The 25,203-nt window shown below is 38.3% G+C and overlaps 1 protein-coding gene across 5 annotated transcripts in view; it reads right to left on the reverse strand.

The window, feature by feature from the left end:
* Positions 1 to 318: 318 nt before the first annotated feature.
* LOC108362621 (anaphase-promoting complex subunit 2-like) overlaps positions 319 to 25,203 on the reverse strand; it is a 57,452-nt gene continuing 32,567 nt past the window's right edge. For 2 of the 5 annotated variants that reach the window (XM_017615679.1, XM_017615677.1), the window contains exons 3-4: positions 14,240 to 14,481; positions 14,109 to 14,189 (exon numbers count right to left, since the gene is read on the reverse strand). In XM_017615679.1, coding sequence (XP_017471168.1) covers positions 14,124 to 14,189; positions 14,240 to 14,481 — 308 coding nt within the window. In that variant the 3' untranslated portion in view covers positions 14,109 to 14,123. Of the gene's footprint in view, positions 350 to 10,575; positions 10,745 to 14,108; positions 14,190 to 14,239; positions 14,482 to 25,203 lie in introns of those variants that run through there. The other 3 variants (XM_017615681.1, XM_017615680.1, XM_017615678.1) reach the window with 3 other exon arrangements.

Genomic DNA, 25,203 nt, shown 5'->3' on the forward strand with positions numbered 1-25,203 from the left:
ATTCGTGCGTTCTGAAGTAAAAAACGTTTTATTTGTATAGAAATGTCGTGTCGTGTGTTGAATTGCAGCAGCCGTAGGGGTAAAGCCCCCAAATGCAGTTTTTTTTGTTTCCCCGCGACGACGCCTTGGCCAGAAAGTGGGTAGAGTTCTGCCGGCAGGAGAAGCCATAAAATTTAGACACCAGCGTAATATGCATGAAGCACTTTACGGACCACTTTTAAACACGACATGTTAAGTTGAAAACGTTGAAATACCACAAATTACAAACTAAAATCGGAGGTAAGCAAGCATCGACCACTTTCTGCAGGAAAACATGCGCTGCGACAAGATATTATCACTTTTTCGGCACCTGCAATACAAACACAAAAATTCTAAATAGTTAATAAGACCTATTCTTTTGAACACATTTCAAGAATGGTTGTATATTTTTTGTTAACGTAGTGCTTAATTTGCTATATTCAAAGATGGCTTGAGAAATTGGTGAATCGAGTAGAAAACACGTTTTCTCACTGCAAATTCACAACTGTCCACTCATTGTTCTTCGCCATATTCTTTGTTTACCCGTTGCCACAAATGTCATTCTGCGGGAATGCGCAATCTTGTATTCTATCGTTCTTGGGTTTTTGCGTTTCCGTACTTCTGAACTTTGTTCCATTTTTGAAAGAAAATGTTTCTCTTATTCTCTAATTACCAAATCCAGTCCGGATTGTTAGGGAAAGAACCTAGTGTTGATATTATCAGTGAACTGTAATTTTCGATTTTCTTTCCTCAACGTTTAAGACATTGTGATTTAAATAATATCAACAAAATTTCTGTGAAAAACCGAAACCGGAACGAAACCGAAACCAAAACCGAAATAAATTTTGAAGAACGAAACCAAAACCGAAACCGAAACACTTGGCAAAACCGAAACCCAAACCGGAACGTTATTTTGAATCGGTTTCATTCCTTGCTTAAAAATCCCATGTCGTTATTTTCGTTTACGCTAACTGCACATATCCGAAGCGGGAGTTTTCCAATGTTATTCGCGGCTACGCCTCATATGTATGTTTATTTATGTTGGGGAGAAATAGGTGGGATAGCAACAAAATAATGTAGTATGTATTTATACATGCGCACATCACCAGCAACAAAAAATTTACCGTTTGAACACCATCCAATTTTATCCATTCCCCTGGCTGATGTTTGAACCGTAACCAGAGATCGTTTTTTTTTTGTTTCAAACGTAGTGAACAATAATAACAATCTTTTGTAAATTTCGATATCAAATGAAACGTAAGAAACAATAGGAGTCTTCACATCGAGCTCGGTATTGGGTAACTCGGTGTTCGGTAATTTTTTCCCATGTATTTTGTTTGTTTATTTTACCAAGCTTCGGTGTGAAGACCCATAATATCTACGATGCGTGTAACCTTCCTATGTATCGGTGTGTAGCAGGACAACGTCTGCCGGGCTTACTAGTATAATCATAAAATTTCATTCCAAACATAAATTATATAAATTCACAACTTTGTGCTCCAATACAGCACAAAAAAATTGTTCCAGATCGGTGCATTTGCGGCAATCGTGTGACCTCAGCTTAGAGTTTGAAGCTTTCACGCCGAACACATGTATTTCAATGAAGCTCTGTACATTACGATTCATAATCCATAGTTCGACACCTCTAGTCGTTGCTCAGACTGCAACGAAGCAACATAGGTGGAGCTCCGTTGTTATTTTCTTAGGCGACTGTGTTTGCTTACACATGTATGTTCGATTAAAAATTACCTTAAAAAATACATTCAACAATTTTTATGAGCTCGAGGCCGTATTAAGTGCAAACTTATTGTGGAAAAGCAACGATAATTTGAAAAAAATGGTAGAAGTGATAGCTATTTCGGAAATCAGCACATTTCCTCATCAGACTTCTTTCAGTAGGATTCGAACCGACGATCACCACTGACTCAGCCAGTTGCCTACGCACTGTGCTAAGTTTGTCTTGTTAATTCTTGTTGCTTATTTTCCACTATTTCACTTTGCTAAGCCAACTACAATCAAGCGCAGCTATTCCGCTGCAATTCACTTGATCATGTGGTTGTTGGTTTTGTTGGTTTTTGTTAATATTTCTATTATTAGAATGTTTAACTTTTTGGTGTGCTCGTCCTTAAGTTATTTGTTTTTTTTTATTTTATGGCCTTATAACAATTATATTCAACAATTTTTATGAGCTTGAGGCCGTTTTTAGTGAAAACTTATTGTGGAAAAGCAACAATAATTTGAAAAAATGGTAGAAGTGATAGCTATTTCGGAAATCACCACATTTCCTCATCAGACTTCTTTCAGTAGGATTCGAACCGACGATCACCACTGACTCAGCCAGTTGCCTACGCACTGTGCTAAGTTTGTCTTGTTAATTCTTGTTGCTTATTTTCCACTATTTCACTTTGCTAAGCCAACTACAATCAAGCGCAGCTATTCCGCTGCAATTCACTTGATCATGTGGTTGTTGGTTTTGTTGGTTTTTGTTAATATTTCTATTATTAGAATGTTTAACTTTTAGGTGTGCTCGTCCTTAAGTTATTTGTTTTTGTTATATTTATGGCCTTATAACAATTATATTCAACAATTTTTAAGAGCTCGAGGCCGTTTAAGTGCAAACTTATTGCGGAAAAGCAACGATAATTTGAAAAAATGGTAGAAGTGAATATATATATGTTGAATATAATTGTTATAAGGCCATAAATATAACAAAAACAAATAACTTAAAAAAATACTTCATGGGGCTGTCCGGATATTGAGGAAATAGACTTGGATTTATATTTGGAATTGCATTTGCAAACTTTATGCTTGCTACCATGGCAACCATTTGCATTTTATTGTTGTGAATTTACAAATGCTCCGAAATATGCAAATGCAAGATCATGGGCGCAAGATTCTGAACAGCCTTCATGATTTCAAATGCTTTTGCAGAAAAGCAAAGCCTCTTGTGTCACTTCTAAATTAAAGGAGAGCGGGCATATAACGTCAAAGGTTTTATAATATTTTTCTTTCCTATGATGCTTTCCATTTCCAGACAACCGGTCAGGTACGAGCATGGTTTTTAATTTCGACCAAACTCAAACACATTGTTTGTTGGTCCAAATAATGAGACACGTATTATTTCTTTTGGCTCGGAAAAATTGTTCGGCCGAATTAAACGCGATTTTGTTTTTCAGGCAAAAGTCGATTATTCGAATTGACAGTGAGAATTTTTGTTTTAAATGCCCATAACTTTGTCAAAATTGAATAGATTCCAACAATGTTTTTACTCAAATGTGAGTAATTCTTGTCACTTCAAGATAGAATGATATAATTATTGATTTTCATTATTTAAAATTTTTTATTTAACAATAAACAAAAAGTGCAAATTTTTTTTTAAATTTAATTTCTCAAAAAGTGTATTTTTTTTCTCTCAAACTTTTTTACCGGGAAAGAGACACTTTGAACTACAATCAACCCAAATCTCTAATAGCGAAGATTTATTTTTCTGAGTTATGATTTTTTATAGAAAATATACGTTTTTGTGGTACATACTACAATATTCTTATATTGTTTAACTAAATGGAACATATGTATGTAATATATCAGCAAAAAGTACAGCCGTGATCATCTTTTGTGTATCAAATAGATATTAGAGCACACTTTCCACCATACAGTTTCGATTATAAAAAGCGGGAAAATGTGACTTTGTATTTCGGGTTCTCTGTTAAAATATGGACACATAGCAAGGAATTTGCATTAACATTTCGAGTTTTGGAAATGAAACCTTTTGGTGTGGAGCTCCACATATGTCTAAACGAGTAAAGCCAACTATTGAAAAATATTGCAATAAAATATGTATATTAATTACCATAGAACAAACCTTGGGTCAGGCATATAAATTTCTATAGTAAATTATAAAAAATATATAAATTGAGGGTGTAACCTTCGTTCGTTATTTCTGTTTAAAAGCTATTTTAGTCCTCTTTCATATGATAACAAATTTGTTTAATTTGGATAAGCGCTTTGTTTATTATCAGGAAATGACTTTTATTTTGGAATAACAAATATTTGGCTAAGTTTAACTCGTAAAAAATAACAGTTATTTTCGCACCTTGGAATATTGTGAAAGTGACATTACAGGTTCTCCAAATTCAGAAAGAACCAAAAGAATGAGAATGAAGAATTCTTTGGAAAACAGAAGTGCTTAAACAACGATCTTGTCATGATGCTAGATTGTGGAGATGAAAGTCAGGAGGATACATCAGCCATTTGTAGCCCCGATGCAATTCTCAAAAAGGAACTATTGCACCGCAATAAAAAAAAAAAAATATGACTGAAAGTCCTCTAAACTGGTGCAGCGTCAATCGAAAAGAATTTACAGTTTTGTCAAGTTTTTACAAGTTTGTCGTCTCGAGCGAGAAGTTATTTAGTGGCGCGGGTTTGGTTTACGACCCTTTAAGAAACAGGCCTGAACCCGAAAAGGCAATAACACTACTTTTTAATAAAAAGTTTTTATTAAATACAATGTTCCAATTTTTAAATTCAAGTACTAAAAAAACATTATAAAAAATTACTAGCCTTTACTCACCTAAATTATTACTGAAAAATACTTGACATCCGCACACGCATCCGCATCCGCGGATGTTACCTTTTTAACATCCGCATCCGTATTCGCATCCGCGGATATCTAACATTGCACATTCGCAACATCACACACACGTCCGCTGCACAATTAGCGAAACGAAATTAGCAGCTGGATTACCTACAGTGATGGAAAAGTTGATACAATCGTACCTTTATTTTGTTTGAAAGTACATTCGGTACAAACAAACAATTTTAGGTACATTTGGAACGTAGCCAAATAACTTCTAAGGAAATCAGTTCTTATTTTTATTGGCAATTCAATGCATTTTCTGGTGCGGGCAACTGGTCTAAGCCACAAGCGTTCCTCCTTTGTGAAGGAGCATACAAATGATACAGAAGGGTGGTCAAAGTAACGTAACTGTAGTTGATTTCGCCAGATAGACGGAAAATATTTCTTTTTAAACGTCAGATCGAAGAACTGGGAGGAAAGTGGTTCACCTTTTCTACAACATAGCTTTGTCTCGCGCTGCTTGAAGAGATTCTTTTCATAGCCAAAATTAACTGGAGGCCTTACAGTAAGACTCTTTCCAACCTCTTAGAGCGTATTCAAAAAGTTTTTCTTCGGTTTGCTCTCCGACCTTTAAACTTTTACTGCTTTTATAGAACGACAATAACATGACCAGCAAAAACGAAAATAATGCCAAAAAGGTCAAAGTCTTGTTTATAAAAAGACAATGAGATGACCATTGCAAAGAAAGTTAATCTAAGAATGGCAACATCTTGCGCTTATTTGCAAATAATACCACTAATCAATACTTATTTGCGTGACTTAGTTATTTACAAAGAAGAAAGTAAATTTGCGTTTATATGTCAAAGTTCAACATTTTGCAAATTGTTATTTGCAAATAATACATGCGTATAAACGTAGTAAGCAAATTCGCAAAGAAAATTAAGTTACCAGCGGCCAGTGTACAGGAATTTTAAGTAAATGTGTCGCAAAGCAGCATTAGCATTTGCATTATAAATAATATAGGACGAGAATTATGTGAAAATGAAATGTTTTATGATGACAGTATGATAGGCATCTCTGCTCAAGGCATACCTGCCAGACAACATGTAGTCTATATATATATTTTTTTTTTATTTAAGAACTTCAATGTAGCTATAATTAATCGATTTAAGAAACCATCTCCATTTTTTCTTTTTTCATTTAAGCTCAGAATATTTACAAGCGTAAACTTTTGTTTCCTTTTTGGTGTTTGTTGTTTCCGACAAGGTGGGTGTATAATGTATTTTGGAACGGTTTCGGCGTTGTACCATCTTCAGTGTCATTTTTCGGAGAACGAACCAAATTTGACAAGGAATGACGGAAATTCGTTCCAAAATGAACTTTTGTTCTTTGGTCCCTCTTCCGTTGCTGTTTTTCATTTTTCCTATTAAATAATACAATGTTTTTTCTATATTGTTAGTAGTTTAACCCACACCTGTTAAATAATGATTAATAATCACGTTTTTTTGGTAACCATTTAATGATTAAATACCTTTCCAATGATTAATAATCATTTATTTTCAAAAAAAAATTCATTAATTTATTAATTAATTTTAATTACATAATTATTTTATTTTTGATTATTTTCAATTATTTTTGAAATTTTTTAATTACATGATTAATATAATTATTTGATTATTTTCAATTATTTTTGATTTTTTTTAATTGCACAATTAATATAATTATTTGATTATTTTGAATTGTTTTTAATTTTTTTTAGTTATACGATTAATATAATTATTTGATTATTTTTGTGTTTTGTTTTTTAATTTTATTTCAACTTGCGAATAATATATTGTACAATGTTCGGGAATGTAATTTCTGTGGTTAATGTTGTAGTATGAAAAATAATTTCGTTGGATAAAAAAAAAGTTGCCTTCACCTTCAAATTAGGGGATTCTCAATTGTTTTAATTTTTTACCTGAAAACAGTATTAGGTGAAATTTTAAAAATGTTTTAAACATATATTTTTGGTGTTCTTGCATCAGGAAATCCTTTTCAATAGTAGCAGAAATCGAAAAAGGCATTTCGTATATTGTTTTGAGTTCATTATATACTGTGTTTAGGTCAGAAGAATGACAAAAAAACTAAATTTTTAATTTTAAAGGCCAACGTAATTATTTATTCAAAAGTAAACTTTTTAATTTTTTGTCTTTCTTTTGACCTAAAAACAATGTACTTACAAAATATATAAAATGCCTTTTTCGGTTCCTGCTACCATTGAAAAGGATTCTTTGACCAAGAACACCAAAAATATCTGTTTAAAACTTTATAAAAAGTTCCCCTTATACTGTTTTCAGGTAAACAACACAATTTATTTAGAAAAATAATTAAAAACAATCATATAATTAGAAATAATCAAATAATTAAAGATAATCTAATAATTAAAAACAATGGAATGATTAAAAACAATCAAATAATTAAAAATAATCAAATAATTAAAAATAATCAAACAATTAAAAATAATCAAACAATTTAAAATAATGAAATAATTAAAAAATCAATTTGATTAATTTTGATTAGTTGATTGTTTCTAATTATTTAATTATTTTTTTAATGGCAATAAATCATGATTATTTTTGATAATTAATAATTAATTACACAGGTCCACCAAAAAAAATCGATGAAAAGTTCCTTTGACCAAACCTAGTCTGTTATATGTTTTTGGTGTCGCTGAACACGAATCTGAAGTCCGTTTTGCTCCATCACGTCTGGATTTTTTCTAACCTCAAAAAACATCCCGGATTTTACGTGACAGAGAAATTCCGAGGTGTTTTTTGAGGTTAGGAAAAAATCTAGACGTGATGGAGCAAAACGGACTTCAGATTCGTGTTCAGCGACCCTAAAAACATATGATAGACTAGGTTTGGTCAAAGGAACCTTTCATCGATAGCCCATTATATGTTTTTTGGGTCGCTGAACACGAATCTTAGGTCCGTTTTGCTTCATCACGTCTAGATTTGTTTCTAACCTCAAAAAACATCTGGGATTTTATGTGACAGAGAAACCTTTCATCAATTTTTTTTGTGGACCTGTGTTATTAATGGCTGGGTTATGTAAGAAAATTAAAATAATCATTAAAATTAAAAAATGCAAAAAAAAATAATGATTACTAATCGTAGTGGAAATTTAACAGCTCTGGTTTAAACGAACAACAATAGAAATAGAATAGAAAAATTTGCTGTGATTTGTCGATAAATTTTTTAGCAGTAATTTTTTCTCGTCGCCAATTTTTAACTTGTTTAAGCGAAAAATAGCGATTTTTAACGATGCAAAATACGCTGGAATCTCAATTTTAGCTATATGAGCTGTCAAAATAGTTCATTCACTTTATCCGGTTAATTTTGTTCATCGCTAAAATCTGCCACAAAATGAATAAAAAATTGAGATTTTTAGTGATGCCTTTTTAAGATAGAATCGCAAAAACGCTAAAAATTGCTAAAATTAATTTAGCATTTTTTGGCGATGGAGTTTTTGCGATAGCGACAGCTGGATTCCGGCTGCAGGCGAAATCGTAGATCCTAAGCCAAAAGCAAGACAAACAAGGAAACATATCACACTTCATTTAGGTGAGCACTTGTGCACTATTGTTTTTGTAAAACACTTCAGCATAGGAAGTACGCGGTCACACATGTACTACATATGTACTTTTGGGTACGCACTTATAAAAAGCAAGAATTCGCATAAATTTCGGTGATTAGCTGTCGCCGCTTTTCCATTAAGTGATGCGCGTAGAGATGCAAATGATGCATCGATATTTTTGAAACATCGATAATATCGGTTCAAAATTCGATGTTTACAATTTCCCAAACTCGCTAAATGGACAATACATCGATGCCAGTTTCAGCGATGTTTTAACATCGACTTTAGTGTGACTTGAATTCAACTTATGCCTTATGCTCTTAAAATTGTTTGACTGGCGAGGAATTTTATTACTTATTCTTTTTTGGAAAATTCAGAAATTCCGAGTGTACTCTTATGTTTCGATATAAAAAATGCTTACTTAATTAATAAAAAGGACAGGATTCCCGTTGAAATTTCAACTTAAGGCTCAGCGTTCTTACGAGGGCATGCATTTTTATTATATTTATAGGAAGGCTAAAGGAATAGTAAATAATAACAGGGAAATACATCCATATATAAGTTTTTTCTAATCGAATTACAGAGAGTTGGAATTGAAAAGTATTAAATATTCCCTTTAATGTGACAACAACCTAACAAAATTTGAAACATCGAAAACCATCGATATATCGACCAATTTTTGTCCCTACCAAAATCCACCAAAACCTACCAAAATTTTTTTTTACGGTGTCATATTCCAAACTTTATATGGAGAGGAATTGCTCTCCAAAGTGTTGCACGCTTTTCGAGATAGTCAGACCTCTCGTTGCCTTCAAACCCTTCATGTCCCGGAACCCACCTCAGCGTTAAGCTATTGTGGGCTCCCAGGTGGTTCAAGAGTCCACAAGCCTTGATGCCATTTTAAAAGAGTCTAACGCCTTAGATACTGCCTGACTATCCGGTACAATATTTATTCTGGCCCCATTTGTCCTTCTACGAAGACATTCGCGAATACAGACTTCGATTGCAAAAACCTGCCCCTGGCAAACTTTTCTGGAATCTTGGCCCAGTACGCCTTAAAAAGAAAGGAGAAGCATGATAGCTGAGTAGACGCGAATTTTTACGTAGCTGCAATTATTATTTATTTAAACTGTTCCACAAGTTGATTTGCGATACAAATTTTCAAAAAACATCCGTCTGACAGTGAGCCGGTCAAATTTCCGCTAAAATTCACGCGCTAAAGTAATTAATTAATTAATTCCTGCCGAAAACAAACTTCATTTAACTAAACTTGTCGGATTTCGCCAAAGGAGAAAAAGAAAAAAGATAGAATGGGAACGAGAGCAAAATCTGCGCGTGCTATTGTCCCTTCTCCTCAAACGCCGCAAATACTCCCGAACGTCACATTGAAAGATGAAAGCTCACCGTCGGCAGTTTGGCTGCAAAAGCTCGATGCTAAACTGCAAGCGCAGAAGGAGAGTATATTGGAGCATATAACAACAAATATTAAGGCATCTGAGGAACGTGTGGTGGAGCGAATTGGAGAGATATCAGCAGATCTCACTAATTTTAAGCTGGCTTTCAAGAAAATTTAACAACGATTGGAAAAAGTTGAACTGGAATGTCATGAGGTTGGAAATCTGAAAAAAGAAGTGAATGCCCTAAAACAACAGATTGATCATCAAGAAAACTGCTTGATATCATCAGATCTAATTATACACTAATTATAACATAGCTGGTAAGTTTTCTCAACTTTGCCAAAAAATTCAGTCACAGTGGCACTACAGCTATGTTAAAAATATTTGAAGATATTCGTCCTGCATATGACCAAAACCACTTAACAATCATGGCGCTGTTGGATTTTAGCAAGGCTTTTGATATAATTGACCATAGCTACTGCTGTTGAAATTTAAAAAAATGTTTGGTTTCAGCAGCTTTGCAATAAAACTTATGAAAAGTTATCTATCTGATCGTCTGCAACAAGTACAGTGTGGGAAAAGAGTATCTTGCCTAAAACGGGTTACGTCTGGAGTACCTCAAAGTTCGATATTGGGTCCAATACTATTAATAATAGTATATACATAATGCATTGCTGCCGCAATGTAACAATACATCTATATGCAGATGATACGCAAATATATTTATCGCGGCCCATCGGATTGTCAGAAGATCTAGTCTGTAGAATAAATGAAGATCTTTTACGTATATTTAATTGGGCGCGATCAAATAACTTATAATATATATATATATAACTCGTCCAACTTTTTGAATCGTTACATCTCGGAAACGGTGGCTCTTAGGACAAAAAGTATTTAGACATTTGTTATAGATAATTATCTGATCTACAATTTTTGTCTTAACTAATTTTATGATAAACTTACCGTTTTGCTGAAAATCGCGAAACCCCCGTTTTTGTGACCTTTGACCCCGAGTAACTTTTTTTCCAGGTATCGGATCGATGAGGCCTTTCTTGATTTCATTTATGATGGGAATTTTTGTAACTTCACTCCTATTTTTGGTCTAATTTGACCGGACTAAAGGTGTAACAGCCTATTTAAATGAAAAATTATTTTAATTTTTTGAATTTTATATGGAAACTAGCAGGCCCGGCGAACTTCGTCCCGCCCAAAATTAGATTTTTAATTTAAACACTTTGGTCTAACAGTTTCTCCAACAATACACATTAACGATTTGTACAGGCACATTAATCAGCTAAGACTATGGTTTGGTGGTCGTTTGCCGCCTTAAATAACCGAACGAAAGTGTTATGTCCATGAGAAGTTCCCTGGTGGCAACAATGATCCGGATCTATAGTGAATATGCCATAGAAACCAGAGCTGGGTGATTTTTGATTACGATTACATTTTAATTACGATTGCTTAATCGTAATCCTTAAATTATATACGGTTACGATTACTTTAATTGTAATCATATATGTTACCATTATGATTATAATAATTGTAATCTTAAAAATTTATTGACTAAGATTACTGTAATCGTAATCATGAGATATATGATTACGAATACCGTAATTGTAATCCTTAAAATTGAGACTCCGAGCAGATTGTTGGAGGAACCACGAGTTGTTGGCGGCGTGTGGGTGGTGGCGCGGTTGTGCCTGTGGTCTATTGTGTCTTTGGTGTGGTGTACTGTGTTGTGTTGTGGTGCGGTGCGGTGCGGTCGTGTTGAGTTGCTCAGGCGGACTCTGATGTGCCTTGGGGCAGCTCAATTTGAGCAGCAAGGGGCCACGTATGACGCACAGTGGTTCGGAAAGCAGATCTAGCTGGGCGAAAGTCAACTTTTTATTTGTTTTTAAAATACTCAATGGTACTTGAAATACATTCCCGACAATACTTTCAAATAGAAGTTGCCTTGATAAAAGCAATAAGCATATGGAAACACAAAAATAAAGGGTAAGTCAACGCCGTCTATTTGAAAACTCTATTTTAAAAACTGAAATTTAACTTATAATATAGCTAATTGCACTCACAAATGGTTGTATAATTGCAAATTGACTTTATAAACCAAAAATTACACTTATTTCGCTATAAATTCAGAGTTAAAACAAAAAAAAACAAATTAAAGAGTAGGAAAAGTTACAAAACCACTTGCATATTATTCTTTACACCTTCGGGAATGCAGCAGTTAAGTTCGATAATCATGTCTAAACAATTGGCTTAAATAGATATTTGCATTTTAGTGACGGTATGTCAAATCTCAAAATTCAAAAGTAGTTATTCGGGCATGTGCTGCAAATCGTACGATTTCAAATCGGTGCGATTTGCAAAACCTACTTTGGAGATTTCTTAACAAAACGGCAAATTTTGCCACTGAATCGATAGATATGAAGTAAATGATGTGTTTCTCGCCGTTTCCATTTGAAATATTTACTACTTTCTTTAAAAATATTCAAAAATAGTTTGCAAATCGCACCGATTTCAAATCGTACGATTTGCAGCACATGCCCGATTAACAGGAATTTATACTATTGTAAACTTTATATGACAACTATATAAGAGTTTTTAGGGTCGGTGAATATAAATATAACAGTGGCGGATCCACGGGGGAGGGGGGACGGCGGGTTGAGGTATTAAACCCCTCCCTTAAATCGAAGAATAATAGTACAGTAATGTGGGTTTAGACAATGGGTTTTTGGGAAAAAGTATGCGAAATTTTCAAATAAATGCATACCATTTTTTGCTTTATTCATAACACATGTCGACAATTTTAAACATATTCAATTTTTCTTTTTACTTATAAATCAATGAAACGAAGATTTTTCACATTTTTCTTCGTTTTTTGAAAAATTCTTCTAGAACTTCGTCAACTGCAAAATGTATTTTATAAAATGTAAATATATTTCTTGACCTGAGGTATTTCTCAAGTAGGTCTTAATTAGCTATTTAAACGGGCAAAAGTGCCAATACGCGTAAGATCTTAAAAACATTCTTAAAAGACGTTGTATTCACTATTTGTTTCCACATTTTTACCTCCACAAGAAAGTTTTGTTTCGAACAGTCGATTAAAAGTTACAAAGAAACTGGGGTATGAAAAGTATAGTACCAGGTTAACTGAGCTTTACCTGGAGCGCAAATATATGTACATATATAAAAAAATTTCCAAAAAATAAACTTGCACTTTATAAACTAAAAAAATTGAATGGGCAACAAAACTGTATACTCAATACCTTTCTAAGGAACCTAATTAAAACAATCGGAATTTTTACGATTTTTTTTTTCAAATATTGCATAAAGCTTGAAAGTTTGAAACTTGGATTTACACTGTTTTTGTTAAAGAACAAACTACATTTTTATGAAAAGATAATTTAGATTAAATAATAATAGAATAAGTAGTCAAAACTTGCCAATATGTGGGTGTCGCATAGTTATGATCTTGACTATTTTTAGTAGAGAATTAGCTGTTCTATTAAATAATTTTAAAAAGTACTAAGTCATTGTTATTGTGAACTGAAAATAAAAATCAAAATAAAAAGCGATATATACAATCATAAACAATATTTAGATAACTAGTTTTCTATTAAATTTTTAACAAATTTGTATAATTATAATTATAAGTATAATTTTTTAACAAAAAATTTTCATATATGAAGGGTTAAGATTTTTTAAATATGTCGTTTGCCATGTTGGATCTGTCATTTTGAATTTTAAGTAAATGACTTAAGATGCGTATTCAACGAACCAAAAAACCCCCAGATTCCCAGTCTCATAGAAATCTACCGATTTTTTAGATATTTCGTTTGCCATTTGTCAGATCCCCAGTTTCAAAGAAATTACGGATTCTATAAATTTTTCGTCCGCCATACTGGATCCGCCATTTTGAATTTTTGGTAAATGACTTCAGATTCGTAATCAGCGAACCAGAAAATCTCCAGATATCCAGTTTTATATAAATCTACCGATTTTTTTAATTTTTCTCGTCCGCCATACTGGATCCGCAATTTTGAATTTTTGATAAGTGACTTCAGATTCGTAATCAGCGACCCAAAAATCCACCAGATAAGAAGTGGCTTAAAAATCTATCAAAGAGTATTTGTTTAAATAGTTTCGTCCAGCTAGACTTGCTATCTGAACCACTGTGTGACGTGGTCCATTGCCGTTGAGTTCTGAGCCCTGACCAAGCTCGAAGGTAACTCCACCAGTTATAGGAGTTACATCCGATTGGGTCGTTCCTGGCACACCCACCAGGTGTAGGTTTCTGTTTCAGGGTTTCACTCGATGCCAGCCCTGAGAAGTAGTGTGCGAAGCACATGTAGCCCTATGGATTACGCCGACCTAAACAGAGTTAGATCGCCGAAACAACAGCCTCTGGACGAGTAAGACACGAGACATTCCGGTACGTAGAACCGGCTGTCGTGGGACGCAGTACTTCGGACTGCCATAAGAAGTCACCAAAAGACTATATGCAAACTTCAAACTACATTAACATTGCCGTAAGCTCTCGGTCCATAAATACCATAATCGAAGACCAAACTATTCTGAGTCGTAATCATTGTAAACACATATTAGCACTAATAAAATGACTTACCATCTCAAGTTGTCTTAGAAAGCTCCTATCAAATATTCCATGGCACGTGTCCTTAATATGCTCTTCTATGCATTTCTGAACCAGGGATGTCAGGCTTTGTCCTGCGATGCCATCCAAAAGTTCTATTTCTTGTAATGCTTTGTTTGTTTTGTCGATTGTTTCGTCTAAAGTTTGGCATTCACACAAACTTACTTTATTTTTACAACCGCAGCATTCTTGTTTTGTTAGCACTATATCAGCTTCTGGAACAAAAATTACATATGTATATATGGGTAGTATTAGCCGTTTTTATCTAAATACAAAAACTTAATTTTCCAAATATGTAAGCTTAAGCAAAATGAACGCCTAACAAAAAGAGACATTTCGTATATAATACGTATAGGCGTGCGGATTATACACAAAAAACCCCCGAGAGGTGTTTGGGTCGAAGTAACCAGTTGAATCCTATTGTAATCGATAGCTTACACAGAAATATATTTACAGTTAATTTTAACGTTAATTTTAACCAAGTTTTTACTGATGCCTTCATGCCATAAAAGCCAAAAAAACTGATTTTTCACAGCGGCAAATTTTTGGGAAATTTTAAATTAAACTCGCTATATCTCAGACATTTTATTATCGATTGATTTAAAATTGAATACACAATAAACTAGATACTATTCTAAGTAAAGTTCTAAGTACAGTTCTAAATAGTGACTCAAAACAAAATGGCGAATTTTTACATTTTTTTATACAAATTATGGAGGTAGTTTTTTCAAATACAAAAATAGTAGAAACTTTTTATTTTGGCCAGTTTTGGCTATATTGGTTCGATGTTTAATATTTTGTATAATAGTCTAGCTCATTATATAACACGCACCATATAAATACACATTTCAAATTTGTACAAAAATTATAAAAACTCAAAAAATTTTACCAAAAACCCCCCAAAAATTTCAAACTTTTTAATCAGATTTTTTTTGAAAAATTTCTGGTATGCAGTTGTTTAGATCATTAAGTTTTAGTAGATTAAAGTGCAAATCTCAATCGCGTTGATTTTTAGTAAAATTTTTGTAGACGCTATATATTATATGAAACAAAATGCAAAACACGGTTAGCCAAAAAAAAAATTATTAAAAATCAGCGTCTAGTGTCTTGAGATTTGCACTTTAAATTAAAATTTAATGTGCTATAAAACTGCATAGCTAAAATTTAAAAAAATCGAATTAAGAAGTTTGAAGTCTTTGGGCTATTTTGGTAAAATTTGTTGAATTTTTATAACTTTTGTACAAAGTTTGAAATGTGGACTTATACGATATGTGTTATATAATGCGCTAGACTGTTAGAAAAAAATATTAAACATCGAATAAACAAAAGTAATATAGCCAAAACTGGTTAGAATAAAACGTTTCTATTATTTCTTCGACCACTGTATGTAGTTACATAGATATATGAGCCATTATTTTCAAGTCGGACGGATTTCGCAAAAAAATATCATGTCTCCGATTCGATTCCGATTCTATACATGAAATAAGCTAACACGTATTCGAGGAAGTTTTTTTTTAATTTTTTTCTTCGGAGATATGATCTGTCAAAGTTTGGATTTTGTCATGATTCTGACTAATCATGTACTTCTTCAAATATTTATATATCGGGTTCTGCTCAACACATAAATATTATCTTAATCAAAGCTCATTTTTTATTCACCATGTTTACACCCGCAAATCTCAGATTAGCCGTTAAATTTGTTGGGCTTGGTATTCTCACATCTCCAGGAAAAGTTATGTTTCTTCTCTGTGTCACCATGATCATTTTTTCTGCTATATTAAGCAATTTAAGTATACTTTAATTTAATATTTTATTAAAAATACCTTTACAAACCTCTTTTCCTTGCTAGTATCCATTTTGCTTACTTTTACATTTGCCATTTCTCCTCTTCACGCAAAAATAATCGATAAAACTAGGTTGGACACCGAACACTTATCCGTTTATTCTGAGATTATTTTATAATTACAGATTAACAAGGGAAAAATTTTGTATGGCGAATCTCTTTTTCTAATTACCGATTAGGGAGTTAAGCTCGAAAATGAGGACAATCTATTTATATGTACACCTCTCATACAAACCGAATTTTTCATCCTGCATATATCTGGAAGTGTTCATGGTAGAGTACAGGAACTTGGTATGTACAAGATATATAAAATCAATCGCATAGTCATGAAGAAAAATTGGGGCTATTGGAAAAAGAAGCGTGGCACCTCTCATATAAACCGAATTTTTAACACTGCACATCACTGGATGTGTTCATATATAAAATCAATCGCAGTCAGGAAAAATTGGGGCTATTGGAAAAGGGGTGTGGCACTTCCCATGTAAACGGAATTTTTCATACTGCATGACTCCGGAAATGTTCATGGTAGAGTACTCGAACATGGAATGGAAATATATGAAATCAATCGCATAATCATGTAAATAAATTGGAGCAATTGGAAAAAAGGGCGCGGCACCTCCCATAAAAACCGAACTTTTCATAATGCATATCTCCGGAAGTGTTCATGGTAGAGTACTCGAACATGGTATTTTATTAAATTTATAAACATTAGTACAATAAGATATCATCTTTTACAGTACAACGAATTGCTGATTTAAATATCGACAAAGAGAAGCAAAAAAAGGACCAAAGAAAGATAAAAACAATATATGTACATGAAATTAAACAAAAGCCATATAAAATAAGCAATACACATACATACTTCCGCCATAATAAATGCATAAATAAACTAACCTTTTAATTATAGTCCCTAACTAACAATAAAGATTAAGATTACGGCATTCCCGGTTTCCGGTTCTACGTACCGGAATGACTCGGGTTTTACCTGACCAAGGGCTGTTGTTTCGGCGATCTAACCCCGTTTAGGTCGGCGAAGTATCTCAGAAGTTGTTCGTCCATAGGGCTACATTCGCCACGTTTTCTTCTGCTCAGGGTTGGCATCGAGTCAAACCCAGGGCCAGAAACCTACTCCTGCTGTGTATGCCAGAGACGACTACACCACAACTTAACCTCAGTCAAGTGCAATGCTTGCGAGGGGTGGAGTCACCTCAGAGTCTGCTCAGGACTACGGACACACCGGCAGTGGCCCCTGCTGCTCAGGCAGAGCAGCCTCCACGGCTAACCCCAGCCCCACACAAACACCACAGGACAATAACATAACAACACAATAGACCACACCACAACCGCGACAGACCACAGAACACACACAACCGCACTAACACCTACACGCCGCCGCCTACAATCTGCACGGTATGTCAGACCAGGATCTTCCGTAATGTGACTTCAGTCAAGTGCAACACCTGTCTTGGCGGGTGCCACTTTAGGGCATGTTCAGGTCTGCGCACCACGCGAGATTGGACGTGGAACTTCGAGGGCCCGTGCTGCGCAGCACGGTCGCAAACCTCAACCGCGACGCCACCCACCATCACCACAGGGCGGCAACCACCTCAGCAGCGCACACAGCCAATGGCGTCACGGCCACACACATCTCTCACACCCCGCATTATCACACGTCTGATAAACAGCATATCATGGCGACCTATGCTGACTTTGGCATCGGACCATCTGCCCAAAGTCATCTCGATCGATAAAACAACCGACTTTGCTCCGCGGAGTACCGAACCTATATCCACTTCTGCAAAGCTGATTGGAAAGGCTTCGCGGAATTTACTGAAAACACCTTCGCTGCTCTCCCCACACCAACCGACGTCCACCTTGGTGAACGTAAGTTCCGCAGGGCTGTCACCGCTGCTGCAGCTCGCTTCGTACCGGCAGGATGCATCACGGACCCACGTCCAAATTTCCCTGCCGAAGCGGCTGTTCTAGCCGATGAGCATGACAGCCTTCGTCAGGCCGATCCCGGATATCCACGTATCAGGGATCTCAACGCGGAGATTCGGCAACTAGTGAAGTACATAAGCGGAAGAAGTGAGAAGAACATCTGAAGACCTGTAACTTCACCTCTGGTGTGAGTAAGCTTTGGTAAACCGTGAGGTCGCTGTCCAATCCGACGAAGCATGACGACAGAGTCGAAATTTCTTTCGACGACCATGCCTCGTCGGACTCGGAGCGATGCGCGAGCTACTTAGCCGGCAGTTCATACTGCATCCTCCGGTGGACAAAACCAAGCGTCGAGTGACCAGAAGGCTGCACAAACTGCCACCAAATTGTGCCCCCCTTGCTTTCACTTGCGGTGAAGTTCCGGTGGCCATCGGGAAGGCGAAATCCTCCAAAGCCATGGGTCCCGCTACTGTTTAACTTTTACATTTCAAAGCTCCCTCAACCACCAGAGGGAGTCTCGATTGTCTCTTACGCCGACGATTGCTCGATCATGGCGACTGGGAATGGAATTGATGACCTGTGTTCGAAAGTAAACGGGTATCTTCCCTTACGAAGTCCTCAGCGACCCTGTTTACAACCTGGACGAAGGAGGTCAGGCTGTCGCTGGGAATTCACGTCGTTGACACACCAATTCCGAAGGCGAATAATCCCTTAATACTCGGAGTAACATTCGACAGCCTGCTCTCCTTCTCTGCGCATGCAACCGCTATTGTCAATAAAGTACAGAGCCGCAACAAGGTCCTCAAGTCGTTGCTGGCATCATACAAGGCAATAGGCCGGCCGGTTTTAAGCTACGCAGCGCCAGTGTGGTCGCCGGGGACTAGTAGGACGCAGTGGACGAAGCTACTGACTGTACAGAACACCGCACTCAGGACAGCGACAGGATGCCTCCTGATGTCGCGCGAACATCACCTCCACAACGAGGCACAAATGCTCCCCATAAAGGAGCACAACATAATGTTCTGCAAGCAGTTCCTGATCGGGAGCCACAGAAGTGGCCACCCAAACAGACAGCTGCTTGCAAAGGAGCCCTCGCCTAGGCACGTCAGGAGGCATCTATATGAACTGACGGACGAAGTCCAGAGGTTCATCAAGCAACCTCTGGACCCGTCAGCTTACCGACTGGCCCTGAACGGCATTCACAGGGAGTCTGTCTCGAGTTATGTAGACTCTAGACCTGTGAATGCCGTTCTAGGCATACCGCCACCGGACATAGACGAGACGGAGCTTTATCTGCCGCGGGAGACACGAACGACAATAGCCCAACTCCGCTCTGGCTACTGCAGCAGGTTAAACTCCTACCTGAGTAGATTGAATGAGGATGTGCCAAATGAGTGTCCGGCATGCGGAGAGACCCCATATGACTCGAAACATCTCTTCGCATGCCCGAAAAACCCGACAGCCCTAACGGCTTTGTCCTTGTGGACCGACCCGATAGAAGCTGCACGCTTCCTAGGGCTGCCGTTAGTGGAACTTGACGACAACGACTGAGATATCAACCGACCTGGGCGGAGTTTTTGTAGCCGCTACAACAACAACAACAACAACGGAATACGCATGCTGATGCTGAAAAATTTGGGTCGTGCGGGAGTAGCGTACCTAACGAAGGTCCTCAATTTGTCTATGGCCACTCACATCATCCCAGACATCTGGAAGGTGGGGAGAGTGGTCCCACTGCTCAAACCGGGTAAACCTGCCAACAAACGAGAATCGTATCGACCGATAACACTCCTTTCCCCGGTAGCGAAGACACTTGAGGCCCTGCTGCTCCCGTATTTCACGAACCACCTGACCCCAGCGAAGCATCAGCATGGTTTCAGTAAAGTGCACAACAACAACAGCACTTAACGCCATAAACACTCAGATAACTCGTGGCCTTAACCGTAACCGTCCCTGTGAGAGAACGATTCTAGTAGCGTTGGACCTGTCAAAGGCTTTTGACACTGTCAGCCATTCCACGGTACTAGAAGATATAGAGGCTTCCTCTCTCCCACAGGGGCTCAAACGGTGGTCGGCAAATTATCTGAGTGGTCGACGCTCGTCGGTAATGTTTAGAGACAAATCGAGCAAACTTAGGAAAATAAAACAGGGGGTTCCACAGGGTGGTGTCCTTTCCCCGCGACTGTTCAACTTTTATATTTCAAAGCTCCCTCAACCACCAGAGGGAGTCTCGATTGTCTCTTACGCCGACGATTGCTCAAACATGGCGACTGGAAATGGAATTGATGACGTGTGTTCGAAAGTAAACGGGTATCTCTCCGATCTTTCTCGCTGCTTCACTGCAAAATGTCTAGCCCTCTCCCCTACGAAATCCTCTGCGACCTTGTTCACCACCTGGACGAAGGAGGTCAGGCTACCGCTGGGAATTCACGTCGATGATACACCAATTCCGACGGTGAATAACCCTAAAATACTCAGAGTAACATTCGACAGCCTGCTATCCTTCTCTGTGCACGCAACCGCTATTGTCAACAAAGTACAGAGCCGCAACAAAGTCCTCAATGTTGAATGTAAACCAAATCAATGGTTCGGCTGCTTAACGTTCACACACGGTATATGTATATCTATGTGACAAGTAGTAAACACACATATGTATATACATTGTATTGTTTCTTATACTTATGTACTGGTTCGCAAAAGAAAAGTCACAATCGTAATCGAACTCTGCTCTCTCTCAATCTTAACTCTGTAATAATCGCACGTGTAATAAAGGCTAATAAAAAGCTGGTAATTTCACAATATAGCTATCTGCGCTTCTTTTATAATCGATCGCAGGCGATTGCATATCATCAGGTTCCAGATATTCTACTGATCTTTTTCTACAGGTTATTAGGCCCAGTGGAGTTGTGAAATTCCAAGAAATTTAATTCGCAACAAGGTTTATTCATAAAAACAAATGGCGGACGCAGTTAAACATAAATTCGAAAAGTTGAACGATATCAATTATGCTAAATTGGAAATTCAGAATGGAGTTGCTGCTGCGAAAGCAAAATTTAGGGAAAAGGGTGATTATGGAGGGAAGACCGGAGCCAAAGTTGAATGGTAACCATGAAGTAACAAATCAGAGTGCCATCGATAAATGGAATGAGCTTGATGACGAAGCAAGGGGTACAATTGAGGCAGTTGCGCGGTGAAGTTGGAAGAAAGCGGTGATGCAGAAGCACATATTAACAAAATGCAGGATTTGTTTACGAGACTGAACGATCTAGGTGAGCAACAACTATCGACATTATGGAGCAAAATATTTTTACTTAGCAGCTTACCTAGTGTTGGTGCACGTGATGAAAGTGAGGTTACATTCGATGTAGCGAAACAAGCAGTGATGTGCGGAATTTGAGCGGCATGTGAAAGCAATAGGTGCCTCAAATGATTCAGTTTTAAAGACCGTTGCAAAAGTAAGCGTTTGTTTCTTCTGCAAGAAACCTAACCATCAAAAGAAAAACTGCCCCAAATACAAGGAATGGTTGGCTAAGAAAAACAACAAAGGTGTACATGCAGCAGATAAAAAGGACAGCAGGACAGATAAAGTTAATACGGTGACGGAGAATAACTTTTTATTTAAAATTAGTAACACACATGAAGAGGGTTACACCATGGATTCGGGCGCTACTAAGCATGCAGTAAAAGACAAAAGTTTTTTCACTACAATCGATGAATCGTATAAGGGAACATTGGCAAATGGCAATTAACCAAAAATGGATTCAAAGTGGAATTCGATGATCGAATTTGCCAAATTAAGAATAATGAACAACAGATCGGTGTTGCTGATATAGTCAAAGGGCTGTATGTATTGCGTCAAACGGAGAAGGTATCTGCGTTGCAAGCACACAACGATAAATGCATACATGAACTACATCGTAAAATGGGACATCGTGATCCAGCGGCGATCCGAAAAATGGCGTTGGGTGGTTCGCTTATGGGACTGGAAATTGTTGAGTGTGGAGTCAAACAGGTGTGCGAAGTTTGCGTGAAGGGCAAAATGACTCGTTTACCATTTCCGCAGAAATCGAAAAATGAGTCATCAGCGGTACTAGACTTAGTACATTCGGACGTATGCGGACCAATGCGCACAGCGACTCCCAGCGGAAAACGTTATTTAGTTGCATTCATTGATGACTACTCCAGTTTTACTGTCGTTGTGTTGTTGGCACATAAATCGGAAGTTGAAAACGCTATGAAACAGTTTATTGCATTATGTGAAAACAAATTTGGGCGAGCTCCAAAGATAATGCGGTCGGATCGTGGTGGTGAATACACATCTAAGAATTACATTACATTTTTAAAGTCAAAAGGGATTCAAATCCAGCTAACAGCTGTATATTGTCCACAGCAAAATGGAAAGGCTGAACGTAAGAATCACGCGTTAATTGAAATGACGCGTTGCATGCTCATGGATACGGAATTAAGCTACAGCTTTTGGGGCGAGGCCGTCGCAACAGGTAATTTCATCCAGAACCGTGTGATTACCAGACCTATGAACGTGACGCCATTCGAACGTTGGAACGGATTTAAACCAGAAATGATTTTCTTAGGATATGACGAAAACTGAAAGTTTATCGTTGCTACAATGCTACAACAAATAAGGTAGTGATTAGTCGAGATGTCAAATTCACTACGTATATCTCGATTAATTTGGGTGGAACACGCGATATAAATCATTCTAAAGAAAATCAACTTGACTCGTCGGTTCCGGAGCAGAACATTGATCATGTACACGATAGCTTTCAGGAGGAGCATAAAGCTGCAGCGTACCCTGTTAAGAAACATGTTATCGATAGCGCTCAGGAGGAGACTAAAGTTGCAGTGCGTCCTATTAAAGAAGGTCAATCAGCACAACGTGCTTCCGGAAGAGCAGATAAAGGCGTTCGAGCAAAGTGCTTGATCGAAGAGATAAACATGATTGCAGATATATGTGAGCCAAAGAATTATGACGAGGCAATTCGAAGCGACGAAAAGGTAGAATGGCTCACAGCGATGCAAGAAGAAATTGAAGCACACAAACACAACGGTACGTGGGAGGTTGTAGATTTGCCACCAGGTAGAACAGAAATTGGCAGCAAATGGGTGTACAAGATACAGAAATTCCCACGACAGCCGGTTCTACGTACCGGAATGACTCGGGGTTTACCCGACCAAGGGCTGTTGTTACGGCGATCTAACCCCGTTTAGGTCGGCGAAGTATCTCAGAAGTTGTTCGTCCATAGGGCTACATTCGCTACGTTTTCTCCTACTCAGGGCTGGCATCGAGTCAAACCCAGGGCCAGAAACCTACACCTGCTGTGTATGCGAGAGATGACTACACCACAACTCCACCTCTGTCAAGTGCAATGCTTGCGAGGGGTGGAGTCACCTCAGAGTCTGCTCAGGACTACGGACACATCGGCAGGGGACCACGTCTTTTGTAGCCCCTGTTGCTCTAACACAGCAGCCTCCACGGCTAACCCCAGTCCACCTGAGCAGTCCCACACAAACACCACAGCACAACAACATAACACAATAGACCACACCACACGGCTACAGACCACAGAACACACACAACCACACCACCACCCAGACGCCGCCGCCAACAACTCTTGGTTCCTTCTACAATCTGCACGGTATGTCAGACCAGGATATTCCGTAATGTGACATCAATCAATTGCAACACCTGCCTTGGCTGGTGCCACTTTAGGGCATGCTCAGGTCTGCGCACCACGCGAGATTGGACGAGGAACTTCGAGGGCCCGCGCTGCGCTGCTCGGTCGCAGACCTCAACTGCGACGCCTCCCGCCACCACCACAGGGCGGCAACCACCTCAGCAGCGCACACAGCCAACTGCGGCACGACCACACACATCCCTCACACCCCGCATCACCACACGTCTGCTGAACCACATGAAGCTCCTTCAATTTAACTGTAACGGGCTTCAGAGCAAGATCGAGAAGATAACCGTCTTCATGGGAAGATTGATAGCTGCGGTCCAAGAGACGAAGTTGCACAGCAATTCAACACTGTTGAATTGAGCCGGGTACAACGTGCAGCGTCGAGATCGCGAGCGTTCATTACGCACCACACCGTGCAGTATCGTCTTATCGAAGCAGACATCGACCGCAGGGATACCACCCTAGATTGTCAGGGCATTACTATCCGGTCAGGCGATGTAGAGCTCGAAATATTTAACGTTTATATACTCTCTGTCTCCTGCTGCCCATATCACCCTGACATAGGTGCGCTCCTCAGAGGTGAAAACCGTATGGTATTGGCGACTTTAATGCGCACCACGACCTTTGGCACTCAAGCCTGTCAAACGATCGTAAGGGAACTGACTTGGCTGAGCAGATAGACGATTCGACATTCTGCACAATGAACGGCGACGCACCCACCAGGATTATGGGCAGCTCGCCAGACATAACAATAGTCAGCGCTGGTCTGATAAACAGCATATCATGGCGACCTATGCTGACTTTGGCATCAGACCACCTGCCCATAGTCATCTCGATCGATAAACCAACCGACTTTGCTTCCGCGGAGCACCGAACATAAATCAACTTTTCAAAAGCTGATTGGAAAGGCTTCGCGGAATTTACTGAAAACACCTTCGCTGCCCTCCCCACACCAACCGACGTCCACCTTGGTGAACGTAAGTTCCGCAGGTCTGTCACCGCTGCTGCCGGCCGCTTCGTACCGGCAGGATGCATCACCGACCGATGCCCAAATTTCCCTGCTGAAGCGGCTGTTCTAGCCGATGAGCGTGACAGCCTTTGTCAGGCCGATCCCGGAGATCCCCGTATCAGGGATCTCAACGCGGAGATTCGGCAACTAGTAAACGTACATAAGCGGAAGAAGTGGGAAGAGCATCTGAAGACCTGCAACTTCACCTCTGGTGTGAGTAAGCTTTGGTCAACCGTGAGGTCACTGTCCAATTCGACGAAGCACGACGACAGAGTCGAAATTTCTTTCAGCGACCATGCTTCGTCGGACCCGGAGCGATGCGCGAGCTATTTTAGCCGGCAGTTCATACTGCATCCTCCGGTGGACAAAGCCAAGCGTCGAGTGACCAGAAGGCTGCACAAACTGCTAACAACCTGTTCCCCCCCTTGCTTTCACTTGCGGC

The sequence above is a fragment of the Rhagoletis zephyria genome, unplaced genomic scaffold (genome assembly GCF_001687245.7).
Source record: "Rhagoletis zephyria isolate East Lansing unplaced genomic scaffold, Rhagoletis_zephyria_1.1 Rzeph_scaffold_01056, whole genome shotgun sequence".
NCBI lineage: Eukaryota > Metazoa > Arthropoda > Insecta > Diptera > Tephritidae > Rhagoletis > Rhagoletis zephyria.